This window comes from Carassius auratus, chromosome 14 (assembly GCF_003368295.1).
Source record: "Carassius auratus strain Wakin chromosome 14, ASM336829v1, whole genome shotgun sequence".
Lineage (NCBI taxonomy): Eukaryota > Metazoa > Chordata > Actinopteri > Cypriniformes > Cyprinidae > Carassius > Carassius auratus.
Window position 1 is genome coordinate 32,638,913 of NC_039256.1, and position 21,308 is coordinate 32,660,220.

The 21,308-nt window shown below is 35.6% G+C and overlaps 2 protein-coding genes across 2 annotated transcripts in view; both read right to left on the reverse strand.

Moving 5' to 3' along the window:
* Positions 1–5,323, reverse strand: part of LOC113113339 (putative methyltransferase NSUN7) — a 40,632-nt gene extending 35,309 nt beyond the window's left edge. Inside the window, exons 1-2 of the mRNA XM_026279453.1 lie at positions 5,195–5,323; positions 3,777–4,092 (exon numbers count right to left, since the gene is read on the reverse strand). Of these exons, the coding sequence (XP_026135238.1) occupies positions 3,777–4,089 (313 nt within the window). The 5' untranslated portion in view covers positions 4,090–4,092; positions 5,195–5,323. The remainder of the gene's footprint in view (positions 1–3,776; positions 4,093–5,194) is intronic.
* A 5,031-nt stretch (positions 5,324–10,354) lies between these two features.
* LOC113114423 (ubiquitin-conjugating enzyme E2 K-like) lies at positions 10,355–16,135 on the reverse strand. The gene is made up of 7 exons (XM_026281361.1): positions 16,028–16,135; positions 14,659–14,752; positions 14,170–14,228; positions 13,122–13,204; positions 12,946–13,045; positions 12,068–12,196; positions 10,355–11,684 (listed from the first exon to the last, which is right to left on the reverse strand). Exons 1-7 carry the CDS (start codon positions 16,088–16,090, stop codon positions 11,610–11,612), a joined length of 603 nt encoding a protein of 200 aa, XP_026137146.1. The 5' UTR covers positions 16,091–16,135; the 3' UTR covers positions 10,355–11,609.
* Between the last annotated feature and the right edge of the window lie 5,173 nt (positions 16,136–21,308).

Sequence of the window (21,308 nt, forward strand, 5' to 3'; positions counted from 1 at the left end):
ACTACTTTTCTGCAGATCTCCTGATGTGTGCTAGTGTGTATGTGAGTCACGTTTGTGTGTGTATTGATTGTGCAGCATGGAGTTAGGCAAGATTAAAGCAGGCTTTCTCAGGTGTGCGGTCTCATGTGAAACATGCTCGCCAAACCAAAACAGCCACATCAATATCAAGCTTCGGTCTCATTTCTGATCTCATCTGACTGTGCTGCTCTCAGAGCTTTTAAACATGCTTCAACATTATACAGCCTTCAGCTGTCTACATGTAAACATTTAGTGCTGTTTAAGTCGATTATCACTAGTATTAGTGCTGATAGAGATGTGATTAAACCTCTAAGAATGAGTATTAAAGCTGGCCATATTGTAATTACTTTACATAATCAAATTTTAATTATATATAACAAAAATATAAAATAAATAATTTATTAGTACTGTAATACTATTATATTGTAAACTATATATTTTAATAGTATTTAAGTATTTAATAATTATTATTTTATAATGATACAATTATTAATATAATAATTTAAAAGAATAACGTTTATTATTAAATACTTATTTTTGAACAGTATAATTATTACCATAGTAATATAGTTGTTAATTCTTTATTTTACTAATGAAACACTATAATATTGTTAACAATTAATAATAATGATAATTATTTTAAAACAATAGTGTAATAATAAGTTTATTTATGTTTTAATTTTAAAATATTTTTTTTTGAAGATCATTAGTTAATATATTTTTAATATTGTATTTAAAAATGATAATGATTTTATTTTAGAAATGTTCTTTAAATTCACATTTATATATTAATAAATATATAAAAAATATTTTTACAGAATAACAGTATTAAAAAAGAAATATATTTTAAATATTTTATTTAATAATACTTATTTTCTTTTACAATTCTACCGTAAAACTAAATTATTATAAACTCACATTTTACAGTATAAAATTATGTATTATTCTATTTATTTAAAATTATAATAATTATATTTTACAGTTGTAAAATGTATTTTTAAAATTGTTCATTAAAAAAATATTATTGCTTTATTTATTAGTCATCCACTGAAAATGACTAAAATATACAGCATCAGAGTATCACATATTCTTCACAGACTGTGTTTCTATTTATTGTGTGATCTCATCATGTCACAAAGAGCTTTTCAAATTAACATTCAGCTCGAAACAAGCATCTGAATCTCATTAAGCCTCTAATTAAGGTGCATGTATAAGCCCAGAGACGTTAGTGAGACATTTGTGAACATGTCTTAACTCCTAATTCTGCTTAATGAATGCTGATGAGGCGTCAAACCTGTGGATGACAGCAGAAAGGCATTTTGGGAAATGTACGATTAGTGTTTATCCACACTCGGTCACTGTGTCAGACCACCGACCATATGTTCTTCAGCGACACACACAGAAATCAATCTCTGTATCTCATCACCGTTATCAGCCGAGCTGCTCAGACAGCAGATGAGTGGTCGGCTGATCTGTTGCATTATGGGTAGCAGAATGAAGATATTTATTCAAATCACTCTATCAATTCAGCTCACAGAGTCATCCATCATCATTCTGACTCATGAATCAGATCTCATTAACTGCTGCGTTTCCACCGAAATTATAACAGGAACCTTTTTCCCCCAGACCTGTTGCTTTCTGTGTTTCCACCGCGGTCTAAAGGACCAGGGAGATTAGGCAATAAATATAAATAACAAAAATATATTACGAAAAAGTTTAAATAATCCTTTTTTTAAAGTCTGATTTTTTACATTCCCTGTAGATTTTCTACACTGGTATTTTTTCTGTCTTCTGTCTTGTTTTAAAGAAAAAATATATAAACATTCTTAAATCAAGATGCATTTACTGTCTCTGAGAAACCTAATTCATTACAAGAAATATTAAGTCTATATATATATATATATATATATATATATATATATATATATATATATATATATATAATTGTTTTTTGTTTGTGTGTGTGTCTGTGTGTGTGAAAACACTTAAACCAACAAATATAATCTTTTTTTCTCTTTGCAGTTTTTTTCTCACCAAGCTGACAGATCTGTTTTTTTGTGGTTTTAAGTGTAAATTATATCTAATTAAACCATTTAAACGGTTGTATCCCTTCACAAGATTTAGATTACAGCATTCAATTCATTTTACAATGCATTTATCACATGTTTACATTGATCTCTTTTTTTTTTTTTTAAATGAGGGGCAAAAAACTCTCAGGCTTCATTAAAAATATCTTAATTTGTGATTCAGAGATCAACTAAAGTCTTATAGGATTGTCTTAACATGAGGAGTAAATGATGACAAAATGTACATTTTTATTCCTATAATACTTATTTTGCTTCTTCAGTAAATGTATCTTGATTTAACAATAGAACAAATAAAAATGCACATATATTATGAACAGTATAGTCCGTCTGGGTAAAGACATGATTTAAGAACATGAGTTAAGCACTCTCTCATTAATAACACATTGTTCATTTAGATCAGAATCTTGGACAGTGTAGCTTTAATTGTGAGGCGTCCCCAGCACTGATCCTCACACAGAACAGAATGTACTGACTCTGTCTTACTCTCTTGGGCACACAGAGACTCATTAGTTAGTCTGTGGTTAAGCAGACATGTACAGCGCTCATTAAAGCCGTCGTCCTCTAGAGAACCAGCAGATTAAATATTCTTCTAAAAGGACACAGTGCTAACAGATACTGACCATCACACGGGACGAAACCTGCAGCTTCTTCACCAGCATGACAGAGACAGTGTATAGAAGTGGAACCACTCCATCAACAGTGAAAAGGAATAAACCTAATACTCCATACTGCTGCATTTCAATGAGATTCAGTGTGAAATTTCTACTCAGATGGGAATGTTCTCCGAATGTTCTGCTGGGGTTATTTCAACGTTATGAACAAACATTATCCAGTAATGTGAATAGAACGTTCAGTCGAAGTTATTTGGTCTTTTATTCTATTTTCAAAACATTAGCACAACGACATGTTTATATATCATTCATTAAATGTTTTATTTCTGAAAAAAAAAAAAACAGTTGGATGTTCTTTTAAGGTTTTTTTTTTTTTTTTAAATGTTACTACTTTTTTAGAATGTTTAGAGAACATTCAAAAGTAACGTTTCCATAATGTTTGCAAAAAAATAAAATAAATGTTCCTTTAACATGATGACCCAAGAAACATTTAAAAAACATTTATAACTTGACATAAATGAATGTTAACCTTTTTAACCACCATCTTGTAAAATCACTTTCAAAACCCCCCACCCCGAAAAAATAAAAAATAAAAAGTAAAAAATAAAAATGCAGTGCATTTGTGGCTGTTTTGGGAAGAAAAAAATAAACTGCACTGCAAAAAATCATTTTCATTATTTCTTTTGTATTTTTGTATTGTTTTCCGGTACAAATATCTAAACTTAATCTTAAACTTAAATCAAGATACATGTACTGGAGAACCAGAATGACTTGATATTAAGTTTCATTTTATGAAAAAATGCATCAGAATTAAATGAGTTTTTGCTTAAAATAAGAACGTGTATCTGCCAAAATGGTCATAAAAAATCATGTTTCTCTTTTAATTAAACTTGTTTTCTTGACCTGATTGGCAGATATTAGTTCTTATTGTTTTTTATTTAATTTAATTTTTTCAACTAACAAGATTCAAACAAGATTCAAAGAATGTTATATATTTGTAACGGAAAACAGTAAAGAATCATATTTGCAGTGCACTTGTGTAAACATGATTCACACTTACATTTGAGCGTGTTGAAGGCGAGCTGATACGCTGATCGCTGAGACGCCTCGTCCTTGGCCACCGGCAGTCTGACCTCTGACCTCTTCCCGTAGCTGATGAGCCTGTGAGCGGGGGGCTTCTCCAGGTGTGTGCTCTGAAAGATGGCGGCCGCGTGCAGGTAAACCCGGTCTGGACAGACGGGACTCTCTTGTGAAGCGCTCCGGAGCAGAGGAGGTTCTGCGGGAGCCGGATCCAGCAGAGAGAGATGTTTGAGAGCCGAGATCTGAGAGCCACGCTTCGATGAACGACGCGACACCATGCTTTTCCTGACCATCCTCTGAGACACACACACAAAAACACATCGCATTCATAATCCAACACTGCAAAAAACATTTCATTACTTACTATTTCTGTCTTGTTTTCCATTATATAAAAAAATTATTCGTTTAGGTCTTGTTTTCTAAAATAAGTATCAAAATTAATTGAGTTTATTATGGAAGATTATGGTTTCTGTCTTGGAAAAAAAAAAAATAATTAAAACAAAAAAGTTTGGACTTTTTTCATACAATTCTAAGTTTATATCTTGAAATTCTGACTTTTATTTAGAATTTTAAGAAAAAAGGCAGAAAAAAACTTTCCGACTGTATGCTTAAAACAAGAAAAAATATGCGTATGAAGTAAGACAAATAATTTAGTTTCATCTTTTTCTGAAACCCCATTGACAGATATTTTTTACTAAATTTTAATAAAAAAAATTCAGGAATCAAAACATAATATTTTAAGTAATTTCACTACTAAAATAACTGTATCTTGATTTAATAATAATGTTTAAATATCTGTGAAAAACATTCTATTCTCTAATATATTGGCAAACTCACTTTTCAAAATACTTTTAATTATTACTATAAACAGAAATATTTTGAAAATCAGAAAAAAATATGTTTAAGTACTTTAATTAATTTGGTGTGGTAATTCTATAGTTGCTATGGCAATATAACAACTATAGTAATATAAACAAATTACTTTAACCAGTACTGTACTAAGCTTTCTACAAAAATACACTACAGTTTACTGTAGTAAAAACTAAAGTATACTACAGTATTTATTACAGTACTTTAGTTAACTTTGACATAGCATTCATTAATAGTGTTGTGAATCCTATAATAGACAGTTTAATACGTTTTACTACTGCATGGCTCAAAAAACAAATAAAAAAATAACTATAGTATACTTTCTTTTTCACGTGGTTTGAAATAATTTCCCAAAATAATTATTCTCAATAATCAGAGCAGAGATATTCAATACAAAACAACATCAGAGTAACTGTTCACTGATTAATGATGATGATTTACTGTGTAAAACACTTTAACATGGTGATAATGTTTAATGTTGATTACTGCAGAACGCTGTTTACATCTTTCAGAAAGGACGTTACTCACCGGAAACTCTCAGTCCTGTAGGTCTTATGAAAACATCGCTGTTTCTGTGTGAGTCTCCACGATCAGACGAATATATCTGCGTCTGTTGGAGAAACTTGAGCGAACAAAAACAGTCCGGAGCCGGAGGAAGAAGTTTAACGTCGGATGACGCAGGCGAGATTCCGTCTCCATGGCGACGGGAGATGCTTTCATCGCGCGCTCTCAGTCACTGGAGTAAAAAGATCAATCACAGATTCATATTAAACATCAAATAATTACACAAAACCACCGGGCACGCGACGTTTAACTGTTTAAACCAAAAACAAACAAAAATCAACGACAGAAAGCGGGTCACCACGTCATGAATCAATTCAAATAAAAGCAGTAGTGTTTTCTCCAGAGGTAGTTTGATCTGTGAGGATCTGCTGCTGTCTGCTGGACATGAAGAGAGCTGTGTGTGTCTCATCACATGACACACAGCTGCTGAGGACACATGCAGAAGAATATCAGGGTCGATAAACTCTGAGATCGATGACTGAACCGATCACATTCACCGAACCAGCAGTTTATTCAGTTACCCGTTTACTGTGGATTACTAGATGCACTCTGTAAAAGCGTTCTTTATTCACTTTAACCATTCTTAAATAGATTTTACATCTAAGGTGATCTGTCATTTACCAGAAAGATTGTTTTAATTTTTTTTTTATTTTTTATTTTTTTATATTAATTAATTAATTCATTAATTATTATTTTTTTTTTGTATTTCTCTGTGTGGCAAAAAGTAGAAGGTTTTAAATTTCAGTGTGCGACCAAACAGGGTTGCCAGGTCCCAGAAAAAAAAAAAGAAAAGAAATAGAAAAGAAACTGAATGAAAACTATCCAAATTTCCTCCGTCCAAAAATAGTTGACAGCTGCGACATTCCCATAACTGGCTTAAAGGAGCCCTATGATGCTCTTTTATAAAATCTTGATTTTTTGGGGGGGGGGGGGTTAACAGGCTCTCATACTAGGTTGTTCAAAATATATAATTTTTCACATATTTGACATTATTATAACACCTCTCTCTCCAGTCTGGCATGAACAGCACGAATAGTTCCTGTGACCTGTTTCAAATAAAGGCCTGCCTTCTGAAACACAAAATGTGCTGTGATTGGTTAGCTTAGCCAGTCTGTGCTGTGATTGGTCAGCTGGGCCAGTCTGAGCTGTGATTGGTCAGCTGGGCCAGTCTGTGCTTTGATTGGCAGCACTGGTCGGGAAATATCATGCCCTTACTGCTGCCAGTTTCAGTGTAAATACTGCATCAAAGACTGATTTAAACCCAGATGATTGTAACCAGTCTAAGCTCGTGTCTCTTGAGAAAGCTACTGTGTCTCTGAAATAGTGATAACACTCACTGTCTTCTCTAGGTTTGCTCAACCAGGTCTCGTCCCATTCATCAATATTATGTTATGCTTAATAGTCAGATGCATGAACTAGGAACTTACTAAGTGAAATCATCCATAACCAAGAGGCTATTATCTTAATAAAAAAATACATAAAAAAAAAGAGTTGATTTGCCTTTCAAATATGACAGTATCACTCGTCTGATCTATGTGTCTCTATTGCCATGAAAAGGCAAATAAAAAAGTTAAAATCCTTGATAAATAACAGTATGAATCTCTTAAAAGCATAAAATTTGTTAGCATAAAAAATTTATCTTTGAATGGTAATGTATATGGCGTTTAATTTAGGATTCCTGACATTAAGATCTCCACACACAGACACACACACACACACACACACACACACACACACACACACACAGCGTGTAGGTCCATCCCATGATGTCCACGACCACAAGAGACCAGTGGACGGGTTAGATACCAGATATCAGACTTTATTCAGCATGTCCTTATTCTAAAGGCTAGGTGGCGCTGTCTGCAAACTTTTTAGACACTTTTAGGACATCCTGACAATGATTTCCACCAAATGTTGTGCTGATAAGTCTAAGCATTTAAAAGCTAAAGACAGCTAATGTTTTACAAACATTATTAAAATTTTGTTTTTACACTTATTAAACAAGTTTTTACACTTGCACATTATTTAAATGTTATTTGTAGGTTATTCTAATATTGTGAACAACATTTTCTCAACTTTTTTTTTACCACTTCCTATAATTCTTGAATGTGTGTTTATTTAATGTGAACCAGTGTTAAGAATAGCTGAGATACCATTATATTTTTAAAGATTATTTTGAATTAGTTTTCATTTTCATATTTTCAGTTTTCATTGTATTTTTCTTAGTTTTAATAATACTGTTCGGTTTTGATAAAAAATAATCTGAAAGATATCTTTCTTGTTTTAAGCATAAACTCATTTCATTTTGATACATTTTTCAGAAAACAAGAATTAAAACCGTCTGAATCCCAGACAAAAATATCCAGATGATGTGTCATTAGTAACCTTTTGGAAATAATAATTCCTAAATTTTTTTTTATTTTTTATTTTTTTTATGGTGCGTCACAATTGTGAGCGGTGGGATAATGTGTATAAACATATTTCTACAGTCAAAAAATGGTTAGATATTTTTTTAAACAGTTTGATTACGTTCTAGGGTTACTATTATGCATTAATAATATATAAAATAAAAATAAATAAATAAATATTACAACTACAATAAGTGTTTTTCAGAATTGTTACTTTTTTGTAAAATATATCATCAGATTTTCATATCAGTGCTACCAGTATTACAACATCAATATTGCAAGTTATTTGTAACATTTGAGCTTTTAATATAGTGCAATATTTTATCATTGCAACATTTTATTGTCATTTTCACTAACAACTGCAATTAGATTTGTTATCCCAGTGACATCAACATTGATCAACATCAAAATATTTACTCATTATATGACCACACTAAAGAAAACTGAATACCGTAATTCCTCAAATAAAAGCCGGGGCCTTTATTTACCTGAACTGCAGAAGGTAACAGGCTTTTATTTGAAGCAGGCTTTTATTAGAGGCAGGCCTTTATTTCCAATTCCATCTGTTTGATACGTAATTGTTTTAAATAACCCGTTTTAAATTGGGAGTGGACAGAGATCATAAAATTAGCACAGAATCAGTTCAGAATCAATCACCAAAAGAATAAGTTCGGTTCAGACGCTCTCTGTGTCAGTCTGCTTCACGCTGAATCACGCATGCGCAGTATCATCAGCTCCTCGGTTCCTGAATCGGACGCGTCCGACAGAAACACTTCTCGGTTCAGTGTACTGGTGATCCGAAAACCGATGCAACCGGTTTCTTGACTGGAGAACAAGATTTCCCCCTGGCCTTTATTTAAGACCGGCCTTTATTTGTCTGTGTTGACCAGAGGCCCGGCGTTTATTTGACTACCGGTTTTTATTTGAGGAATTACGGTATACATTTTCTAACCCCCATATCTTGAATTTGTGATCATTCACATGCATTCATAAATGCATTTAAATACACCGAATAATGCACAGACAGAACGCACTCAATATGCACACGCTCACTAGTATGACTTCATCATATAACTTTATATTAGCCAAGATGCATGCACTTTTTAGGCACGATTTGTTTAGTTTTTCAATATACTTGATACTGTTTAAAGGCACATCATTAAAACAAAAATACGAGTTCATATATCACACCTAAACACGCTTGGAAAACATAATTAGAACTAGCTACTAAATTAGTTCAAAATGCCTATCCATAAACAGCTATGATGAAATGATTCGCGAACCCGCAACAAACTCCCGAACTTATTCAAATGATTCGCGATCCCCAAACTGACTCAAATGATTCGCGATCCTGCTCCGAACTCCCGAACTGATTCAAATGATTCGCGACTCCCAAACTGACTGAAATGATTCGCGAACCCGTTTTGAACTCCCGAACTGACTCAAATGATTCGCGATCCCCAAACTAACACAAATGATTCGCGATCCCGCTACGAACTCCCAAACTGACACAAATGATTCGCGATCCCCAAACTAACACAAATGACTCGCGATCCCGCTACGAACTCCCGAACTGATTCAAATGATTCGCGACTCCCAAAATGACTGAAATGATTCGCGAACCCGTTTTGAACTCCTGAACTGACTCAAATGATTCGCGAACCCGTTTTGAACTCCCAAACTGACACAAATGATTCGCCATCCCGCTACGAACTCCCGAACTGATTCAAATGATTCGCGATCCCCAAACTGACTCAAATGATTCGCGATCCCGCTATGAACGCCCGAACTGATTCACGACCCCCAAACTGACTCAAATGATCCGCGAACCCGTTTTGAACTCCCAAACTGACACAATGATTCGCGATCCCCAAACTGACACAAATGATTCGCGATCCCCAAACTGATTCAAATGATTCGCGATCCCCAAACTGACTCAAATGATCCGCGAACCCGTTTTGAACTCACAAACTGACACAAATGATTCGCGATCCCGCTACGAACTCCCGAACTGATTCAAATGATTCGCGACCCCAAAACTGACTCAAATGATTCGCGAACCCGTTTTGAACTCCCGAACTGATTCAAATGTTTCGCGATCCCCAAACTGACACAAATGATTCGCAAACCCGCTACGAATTCCCGAACTGACTCAAAATTTTCACATTTTCCCAGGCCTTTATTTAAGACCGACTTTTATTTGTCCGTGTTGACCAAACTAAACTACTAAACACCTTAAAGATAATTTGGACCAAAAATCTTGTTATAGCTTTAGGTTAACATACTTTAATAGCCTGTAGGTTTGGTATTTTGCCAAAATAAGGGGCATCATACAAAATACGTTATTTTTTATTTAGTACTGACCTGAATAAGATATTCCACATAACATATGTTTACATATAGCTCACAAGTGAAAAAAACATTGATAGCTAAATTGATAAAAATGAGCCCGTTCAAAAGTTGATTCTTAACACGGTGTTGTTAGCTAAATGATCCACAGCGGTTTTTGTGTTCAGTTATTCATGAGTCTCTTGTTTGTCCTGAACAGTTAAACTGTCTGCTCTTCTTTAGAAATTTAATCCTTCAGCTCCCAAAAATTATTGGAAAATTAAAATTTTCTCTCTCACTATACATTATGCTAATATTATATACTCAGAAGGAAAGTTTTTATGAATGCAGAAGCTGCAGTCAATAAAAAACACAGATCATCCAAACATCACATGCTCAGCCATGAAACTGGTGTTTATTTCACTTTTCCACAAAGCAATAATAAATAAAGGCATTGCCACATTGCTTAAATTTATACAGACTTTAATAGCTTTATTTACAGAAGAACTCTCGTCTTTTATTTATTTGCGTGTGAGGGTTTTTTCCAGTCTTGACTGTTTGAGATTAACATCTATGAGTGAAGGAACCATTGCGAGACTGGAGTTTTGAAAATGTGATCCTAATGTTTTCCCAGATAAATGACCACAGTGTTGATTGGGCGTGTGCTTGAGGGGGCGGGGCTAGAGTCAGATTGCAGAACCAATCTGAGGGAGATGATGATGATGATGATTATGAGAAAGAAGGAAAAAAGGCACATTCAAACCAAAATTAATAAACGAAAGAAGAGAGAGCAGAATATATAAAGGGAAAATAATGGTCATTTTACCCCAAAATCTTTCCCTCTCTCTTCTTGTTCCAAACCTATGGAAGCCCATTTCTGCCACGGAATAAAAAACTAAGGTGATAGTGATTTTTTTTCTCACAATTTTGAGATTACAACACACAACATTTGAGACAAACTCAGAATTATGAGACAATTAAAAACTCAGAATTATGAGATATAAACTCAGTGAAATTGAAACTGAATTATGAGATGAAATTCACAAATTTTGAGATAAATGATTTATGCGATAAAAACCCAGACTTTTGAGACAAACTCAGAATTATGAAATATAAACTCAGTGAGATATAAACTGAATTATGAGATGAAATTAAAGAATTTTAAGACAAACTCAGAATTACGAAATATAAACTTTTGAGATACGACTCAAAATGGAACTCAGTTTAGAGGAACTGTGAGATATAAACTTAAAATTGCAATGTGGAAAAAATAATTCTGAGTTTACATCTTGCAGTTATGACTTTTGTTTATAGACTATTTATTTATTTATTTTTTTCAAAAAGCTTCCATACCAATCTGCATTTGTACAAGGAAAACGTGTGGACGTGTGTTTTACTGCCCAATCACCAGCCGACGTTCTGTGTACAGATACAGAGCAGCCTGAACATCCATCTGAAAGTCTCCCGTGGAAGAAATAAAGTCAGACAAGTTTAGAACAACATAAAGATGACGCCATTTTCACTTTGGGATGAACTGTTCTGAACAGAGGAATGGTAAAAGATGGATGAAGAAAAAGAGATTGATGAAGATGAAGGTAGTGTGGATTGTGTCAGATAAGGTGCTTTGGCCCCTCAGGTTTGACTCAATTACTAAGCAACAGTTCTGTCGCGGTCTCCACGTCCCAGGATTTCGACGACAACGCCGCTATCACTGCGTTCTGAGGAGAAGAGAAGATCCAGACGTCAGTGATTCTGAGTGGAGGAAATACTTACTGCACAAACTGTCATAAAACCACAAGCTACATCACAATTACTCTCCTTCAGAATAGTGTGCAACATTGCAACATCACAGCACACACACAGAAGCATGTGCATATGTTTTTGGACAAATATTTGGAACAGAAATTCTACAGAAAGAAAAGTTGGTAAAAATTATTTTCCAGCTTTGATAAACTGCAATAAATGTTATATACACAAATATATGGAAGAAGAGTACAGGTTGTGAGCTGCAAATTCAAAATTATGCGATAAAATTATGTTGCAATTATGTTTCCTTTTTTTATTTTGTAAAACAAGCTTCAATGTGTGTGTATTTACTCACTTTATCAAAGCCCATGGCGCAGAGCTTGTCTATTTTGCGAGTGTATTCTGGGCTGGAGACGGGAGCTCCTGCGTAAACATGTGACCAGAGTCGAGCCGTCTGTTTGAACATCTCTGGGTTCTGTTTATACTGCCAGACAGGAAATACAGAACGTTAAAAGAGGAAGTGACCAATTCAGACTCAAAATATGCTTATTTATATTTGCAAATAATTTTATGTTTTTTTCTAGTAGAAACTATGATGGTATATATACACTACTCTTCAAAAGTCTGAGGTTGGTAAGTTTCTTAAAAGGTTTTTAAAAGTCTCTCTTCTGCATGTTCTTGATCAAAAAGATAGTAAAAATCTGAGATATTATTCTAATGTAAATCAGCTGTTTTCTGTGTGAATTTCTGTTAAAGTGTAATTTATTTCTGTGATGTTCCGCTGTATTTTCTGCATCATTCCTCCAGTCTTCAGTGTCACATGATCTTCAGAAATCAAACTTTGTGGAAACCGTGATACATTTTATTTCTTCAGGATTCACAGTTGAATAGAAAGCTCAAAAGAACAGCATTTATTTGAAACTTTTCATCAGTTTATTGCATCCCTGCTTAATATTCATAAAAAATAACGGGAGTGTACATCTACATTACTGCATGTTTTTTTTTATTTTTTATTTTTTATTAACAGTACATCAGCACAGCATTTTTATTTTAAAATGAACATTCAGTTCATTTAATCTTTGCCTTTTGGAGTGTAATAATCACATTAGAACACATCACAATTCCTTTATATCAAGCCGTTTGTTAAGCTATACAAGACTTTTAATGACCTTTAATTTGATCACACTACACTGATATTTTTGCACATTCCCAACACGAGCCCGAAGCATCTACCTGATTGGCCACTACAGCGTCCTGTGGGTCATCTGGTTCAGCAGCGGCCAGAAGAGCCTGTAGTGACAGTAAAACTGTTCGGAGGGTCATCGCCGCTGCCCTGAAACACACACAGCTTCAGCTTCAGCTCCGGCTCCAGCGCTCGCTGCGTTCACTTCTCTACTGTGAGATCTTACCACTGGTCCTTTAGGATGTCCAAACAAATGGCACCTGTTACTGAGCTGATGTTGGGATGCCAGATCTTCGTTATAAACCGAACCTGGAAAACATCAGTGGAGAAAGGCATAGTTCTTTAATTGTCATTTAAAAGACACATTAGTCAAAAATAGAGGTGAATCTTAGGGATTCAGTTTAAATTCAGGGAGTCACAATGTGACAAAATTATTCTTGATTCATCTAAATTTTAAATTAGGAACAAGTTAAGACAGATCGTTGCCATATTTTGTTTAAAAAATAAAAATAAGAAGTAATTTCTGTGCAAAAAATATTCATGTCGCAAAGTTATTATAGTTAAGTAAAACTAAAACCATAAAATGAAAACATTAAACCATTCTGATTTTACAGAATTTAACTGAAATTATATAAAATAAAATATAAAGAAATTTAAACTTATTTTATTTCATCTAGCTGCCAAGGCAAGATTTCTATTTTAATTTTAATTTTAACTTTGTGTCAATAAAGTTAAATAAACTAAAATCAATAAATAAAGACTATGTAGACACAAATAAATTAAATAAAATATAATAAAATTACAAAAACACACAACAAAAAACAAGGCAACATTTCTCATTTTTGTTTAGTTCAAACTGATGTACTAAAATAACTAAAACCAACTAAAATGAATACATAAACATTTAGAAACTACATAGGCATGCTTAAAATATTCATTAAAAAAATTAATTGAAAACAGAAAATCTAAAAATAAAATCTAATTCAAAATATCAACAAAAACTATTATAGTATATCAAGGATACTAAAATAACACTGGCTTGAAGTGAAATGTACATAATATATAAAGTGTTATCTTTGAGATGTTGTAAAATAAAGCTTGTCCAGCCTTTTCTGTCGCGCGAAGGCTACTGAGTTTGAACGAAGTCTCCTGCATGTATCTGTATTTGTGTCCTCAACACTACCCTTATATCACAAATCATCTGAATACAGACCACATGTTTAACTCAAACCCAGTTTAACTAGACATTAGAACATCATCGTCTCGTTACTCACCTTAGGTGGATTAAACGGATATGTCTCTGGGATTTTTATTTCTAGCTGATATCTGCCACCTGCAAAACATGACAGAAAGTCAAGCAAAATCAAAGCACGATATAAAATCAACATCATACCCCAGCTAACGTTTTGCAAAGATTCACAGTAAATTATAACATAAGTGCTCTCTGAACATTTAAAACATCCAGTTAAAAAAAGAACAACAACATGTTTTACTTGGCTATGTCAATGTTACCGGAACATTCCATATTGTAACCGTACGAACATTCCGAGAATGTTACTTTTGAATGTTCTCTGAACATTCTGAATGACTAGTAACATTTAAAAACATTTCAGGAAAGAACACTCCATGAATGAAGTATAAATAATGTTGTGCTAACATTTTGAAAACACAATTAATGACCACATAACTCTGAGGGAACATTAAAATTAAGAAGTTTTCAGAAACACACAGTCAGCGGTTCAGAACAACATCTTTTCTCTGACCTTCATAAGGTGTGTCTGGTGGTCCTGCGATCTCCCCCTTCAGTTCTGTGAAATTCTCATCCACTAAATCCACCTTGATCTGGTTTTTACTCGTCTGTGAAAATAAAGCGGCAGAACAATTAGTCAACAGCTGACATAGTTCACGTTTAAACTCAATCCACAGATTTCTGTCAAAATGAGAGCATAAAAATTCTAGAAAGTCTGGATTGGGTTTCCAAGGTTGGGAACGCCAACATTTAGTTAATGTAAAAGTTAACATTTGAAATGTAATGGATAAAATCAAAAATCAAGAGAACAAACTTAATAAACAAAACCAGAATTACCCTAAAAAAACTACCAATAACAAACAAACAAAAACAAATAACAAATTCTGTATCTGTGATCATTTTAGGAAAAGATCATGTAATAAGGTATTTACGTTATACTCCTTTGTACTTAAACAAAACAAATACAACATGATATTGGTGGTTTTGGTACAATGGTAATTCTATTGTATTTTTATTTTATTTTATTTGTGGTTGACAGCTGTGCCACTTCACAAAGTCACACTGACAGCTTATTACAGTGTGTTATACCCAATTTACACTTATCATTTAATCAGTATTTATAGGGAACTCATATTTAGATGGTAAATACAAATAATTTGTGCTGAAGTTTTAATGCTAAAAGTTCCACACAAAACTCAATACACACATTATCGCACGTATTCTTTACGGTCCTTTTAATCAAAATGCGTGTTTGTACAAATCATAATAACACTTTAATTTTATAATCGTCGTGATTCTTTCGATGCTACACGATGTTATCAGACCACAATCTCGATAAAACTTAAATAAAAGTTCACAAATCAGCCAGCCTGCATAAATGATCCCAAATGTTATCAGTCGTTGGTCTAAATCGATGAGAAAATGTGTTTGTTTATGAAGCTAGCTGGCCTTCAGTTAGCACGCAGCTAATCATCATTCACACTCACAGGACTTTATTTATAACAGCATAAACACACAGGAACACACATCAAATCACTGTATCAGCACAATAAGCACTGTGGAAACGATTAAACAGGCACATTTAACGTTAGAGAGCAGAGCTGTGATGTGACTCGGATCGGCCGGGGGATTTGGATTCGTTTAGCAGTGCGGTTCGGCCTGCCGGGACAAACACCCCATAATATTCCTCAAACCGCTCATATGACAAATTAAACACACATTAAACTGCATTATATCAATGCACGAGTCTAAACAGCTGCATCCGGTTCGGTCCGGATCAGACTCATCTCACGTGAATAGATGCACATGTGTTTATCATGATGAAGCATGATTGATTGACAGCTGTCATGTGAAACGCACGTGTGTGTCGATGTTAAACGCACCTCTTCGCTTTTAACGACCTCTTTAAACTCCCGTTTGATCCGCTGGACCGCAATGTTGGCCATGCTGTTCACACACACACACACACACACACACACACACACACACACATACACACACACACACTCTCTCTCTCTCTTTTTTAAATTCAGTATGTAGCCTACTATCTTGCCATGGCAATTGTTAAAATGCATTGCCAAAGCATAATGTTTACATTGAATCTAAAACAGATACATGCCCCCCCCCCCCAATGAATATTGAAGTTGTGTTTTATTGTTTCATATTTTGCAGTCAGAGCAAAGTATTTCAAATGTTGGATGAAATGTCTTTCTAATGGGATGATAGTAAGAGCATCTGGTTCCCCATGGTCTCTATAGTGAGAGGATGATTGCTCTGTACCTCCTCATTTGTCTTCTCATTATTTTTTATTTTATTTTTACTCTCTCTGTGCAATATGGTACAGTTTATGACTTGTACCTTGGATCAGTATTGGCTCATGATTATCAGCACAGCCTTTATGCTACAGCATTACATTTATGCTCTTAGCTCATTGTAATCTATTCCCAATATGAATAAAAAATATATAGTTTTTCATGCCACTAATAATGAAGGAATGAGGCATTAATACAGCGCTTAATACCCCCACCAGTAATAATTTCATAATAATTTCATAGTATAATGCAGTTGTATAAATGTATTAATGCTACATTTAAACATATTCCATTCTTAATGTTTATGTAATATTCGTATAACTTTATTAATACTTAATATACTGTCTTATAACATTGAGAGGAAACATTCTAAGATCAGAATTCTCTGAACGTCTTCATGATTCTATTTTTACTTGATGTATGTATTAAACATTTTCACAATCTTTTAATAACACTCTAATCGGTGGTTAGGTTTAGTCAAGGATTTCTGTTTCTCACAGCTGCCCTACCTGTTAACTATTAGTTGTGTTGCTCCTTTTTTAATTACAAAATATTTGTGGATTTGTATTAATTGTTGTTTGTTTTGCATTTGGATGAAATTTTATGGCGTAATTTCGGTAATCTGTGATTTTATTATATGTTCGCCAATGTTTTGGATTTAACGAGTTGAAGTAGGTTTTGGGTCGTAACACGTTATGAAAAAGTGGAGTCATTGTTGTGGTTCAAGTTCATCATGCCAACAGTCTAGCGATGATGAGACTATCTTGATCATTTTTCAGCGAGTCATGGCTCAGCCTTCACAGAAGGAGAAGTTGATTCATTTCACTTTGTTTTGTACCTGCTAAAGTCACTGGCAGCTTTAAAAACTTTAGCAAATAACATGTAAACAGCAGAGATACAGCTTATATAATGCATTTTAATGATGCCAAATGAGACAAAACTGACAGAAATTATTCAAATTTAGTTAGTGATGTAGGTATCAAATAGTTTTATTTTTTTCTGTCTGATCATAAGTCTATTATTTTTAACATAGCTGTTTGGAACCACACCCTTCCTTGGTCGGCCAGTGTACTCGCTCTCTTAACTCATCCATATGTGAACATATTTTAGATGCATATTTTATTTCCCCCTATAACTCATGAAATAGAGTCTAACTGTCTTGAGCTAATCCTGGCAAGTTAGTTAATACGCTTAATGGGCTATGTTCAAATATACTTGATGCTGTTGCCTCCTTTAAACTAAAAAGGTAGTTTAATAACTAACTAAGGTAAAGCGGAAAGAAAGTGGAAGAATGTCAAAGAGTGTATAATTCACTATCCCAAAACTGTTAAGATTGAAAAGGTAAATTATTGCTAAATCCGATGTCTGATTTATATCCAGATCCATCTCTTGCCTGTGAAAACTTTTACGTTTTTTACTGACAAGATCGATGCTATAAGATCATGTATTGTTCCCTCCTCCGCTACTCAAAAAAAAAAAAAAAAAAAGAAAATTCCAGCTGAATCTTGATCCTACAGTTTTAAATAATTACCGTCCCATTTCTGAAGTACTGTTGGTATCAAAAGTTTTGGCGGAGGTTGTGTTCAATCAGGCCTTCCTAACTCAATGTGAAGTTGTCTTTTCTCTCCAGCCCACAACTTATGCGACCAACCGTGCGAAAGTTGCATTTGTTATCTCTCTGCTAACAGGAAGAGCGCGAGACTGGGCCACGGCAGTCTGGGAGGTGGAGGCGGTATGCTGACAGTCCTTCACTTAGTTCTGGGAAAAGATGGTAAAGGTTTCTGACCGCTCTTACGTTCAGTTTCTGATTTCTCCATAGAGTTTTGTACACTTTCAGCCTCCAGTGAATGGAATGAGCCCACCTTAACGGCGTGTTTCCTGGAAGGACTGTGTCCTGAAATCAATGAGGAGATCTATGCGCGAGAGGTCCCCATTGCCTTTGATCGGCTGGTTGAATTAGCAATCCATTTGGAGAAGCGTGTTGACCTTCGATGCTGTGCCCATGGTACCCAGCAAGCCCTGTCTCCACCCCAGCCTGGACCAGCTACCGTTTCATTTGAAGCCGCCCAGTTTCCTGAGTCTATGCAGATAACCGGCATTCACATCCCACCTGCTGAATGTCAGCGTTGTTTTCTCCATCATCTCTATATGTACTGCAGGGGTTCGGCCAATCTAGTGGCTGTTTGTCTGCTAAAAGGGAACGCTCGCCAGTAGACCAGGGGATACTGTTGAACAAATTCTCTCCCCACTAAATCAATCACCACACTGCCTGTAGTTCTCCGGTGGGCTGGAACTACCACTACAACCACTACATCTTAAGCTATCATTGATTCTGGGTCTTAGGGAAATTTTATGGACAAACAGTGGGCTCGAGAAAAGAAGATTCCTTTGCTGAAACTTGAAGATCCTACTTCTGTGTTTTCGTTAGATGTCAGTGAGCTGTCTGATAGTCTCACCATCTCAGGCAACCACCAAGAGACTATTTCCTTTTCTATTCTTCATTCTACTATTGCTCCTATAGTCTTGGGTCATTCTTGTCTCGTTCAAACTAATCCTCAAATTAACTGGTTACAAGGAACTATTCAGTCTTGGAATTTGTCTAGTCATGTCCAATGTCTTGTGTCTCCTGTCTCTGTGATGCAGGAGGAGCCTGGTGATTTGTTCAAAGTGGCGGAGGAGTATCACAATCTGCGGGTGGTCTTCAGTAGTTCCCAGGCTGCGTCTCTCCCTCCTCACCATCCCTACCCGCGGTAGTTTATGCTCTCTGTCTTCCCGCGAGCACGAGGCTTTTGAGAAATATTTGTCTGAAGGTCTTGCTGCCGGTACTATTGTTCCTTCCACCTCCCCCGCGGGTAAAGTTTTTTTTTTGTTGGTTAAAAAGAAAGATGGCTCATTGCGCCCATGTATTGATTACAGGTGGTTGAATGACATAACGGTCAAGAATCGCTACCCTTTGCCCCTTATGTTATCCGTCTTTGAGATGCTTCAGGGAGCTCAGATCTTCACCAAGCTAGACCTCCGTAATGCTTACCATTTAGTACGTATTAAGGAGGGAGAAAAGTGAAAGTTTTATACTCCTTTCAGTCACTTTGAATATTGGGTTCTTCCGTTCAGCCTTGTCAACATGCCGGCTGTCTTCCAAGCCCTGGTAAATGAAATTCTGAGAGACATGCTGAACATTTTTGTTTTAGATGACATCCTCATCTTTTCTCTGTCTCCAGTGGTGCATGTCCATCATGTTTGTTTTGTCCTGCAGTGCATATTGGAGAACAAACAAACTGTTAAGTCTGAAAAAATGCATGAGACGCCGCAGACAATTCATTGTCGAGGTCGATGCCTGAGATAGCGCCATGGGCGCTGTCCTTTCCCAGTGCACCCCTACTGATAATAATGTCCATCCCCTCGCATTCTTCTCCCACCACCTCTCGTCTGACGAACAAAATTACAACATCGGTAACCGCAAGCTTCTTGCTATTCGTTTGGCTTAAAGCGAGTGGCACCACTGGTTGGAGGGTTCCTCTGTTCCATTCATTGTGTGGACGGGTCATAGAATCCTTGAATATATCTGGTTGGCTAAAGTTTGATTGCATGTCAGGCTCATTTCTACAGGAAGGTTGCATGGTAGCAGGCATTTATTGGGGAATCGAGAAACAAGTCAAAGCTGCTCTTACTGATATTTACGTTACCAGACGATGCCCTTCTGACCTATTGTTTGTCCCTCCGCCCATGTGATCTGCCATTCTTCGTCATTCCTCTAAACTGGTTATCAATCCTGGGGTTAGAGGAACCCTCGCATCCATTAGTCAACGATTTTGGTGGCCTTCTATTTGCTGGAGATTGCTGGACATGTGCCGCCGGGGTCGGGGCTACCAGTATCTCATTGATTGGGAGGGTTACGGTCCTGAGGAGAGGAGTTGGATTCCAGCTTGGGACGTCCTGGACCACTCGCTCATCAATGATTTCCTTCGCTCTCACCAATCCTCTTCCTCGGGAGTGCCAGGGGGCGCTCCACGTGGATGGTCACTGTCATGAGCCAGGTTTGATTACTCTTTTCCTCATCTATTGTTCATTTCTCATTGGTTTCTCATTGGATTCTGAGTCTGAGTCCCAGCCTCATTCCAGAGCCCGACAGTGTTCCTGCTGTCCTGATGTGCCGTGCTGGGATCCCTGTCTACAGGCGTGGTTGCCACTATCTGCCAGCCTGGACCATCTCTACTGGTTTATGCTTCATTTATTGACCCATCTGAGGATCTCAGGAAGCAGCTGTATGATCCTTAGTTCTCCAGCTTCAGCATGTTTTCTCTATCGCACCTTGCAGTTTGTTTGTGTTTGTTTTTGGGATTGAGTAAACTGTGCAAACTTCACTCACCTCTGGGTCATCTCAGGTTACCTGATAGAGCTTTCTTCTTTTCTACAGGAAAATGGTAATTTCTATAAATATCAGTCTGGCTTCAGACCTCAACACAGTACAGAATCTGCATTACTAAAAGTATTAAACAACTTATTGTTGATTGTCGATTCCGACAATTGTGCTGTTTTAATTTTGCTGGACCTCATTGTAGCATTTTACACACTCGATTATGGAATTATTTTAAATAATTTACAGCAAAGTGGGATTCAAGTTTGTGTTTTAATTTGGTTTATATCCTATTTAAAGGATCAGACCTTCTCGGTAAAGGCAAATATTCATCATCTTGTGCACCAGTTTTGTATGGGGTTCCACAGGGCTCAATTTTGGGTCCTATTATATTTTCTTTATACATGCTTTCTTTGCATGCTATATTTAAGAGGCACAATGTTTCATACCACTGTTATGCAGATGATACTCAGTATTATGTTATTTTGCAATCAA

What these genes read in the sequence shown, in the direction of transcription:
- LOC113114423 (XM_026281361.1), bottom strand. Translation starts at nt 16,090, where the DNA reads ATGGCCAACATTGCGGTCCAGCGGATCAAACGGGAGTTTAAAGAGGTC. An exon ending in AGGTCGTTAAAAGCGAAGAG is followed by an intron (nt 14,753 to 16,027) that starts GTGCGTTTAACA and finishes TTATTTTCACAG; the next exon opens with ACGAGTAAAAACCAGATCAA. An exon ending in GACATCCTAAAGGACCAGTG is followed by an intron (nt 13,046 to 13,121) that starts GTAAGATCTCAC and finishes TGTGTGTTTCAG; the next exon opens with GGCAGCGGCGATGACCCTCC.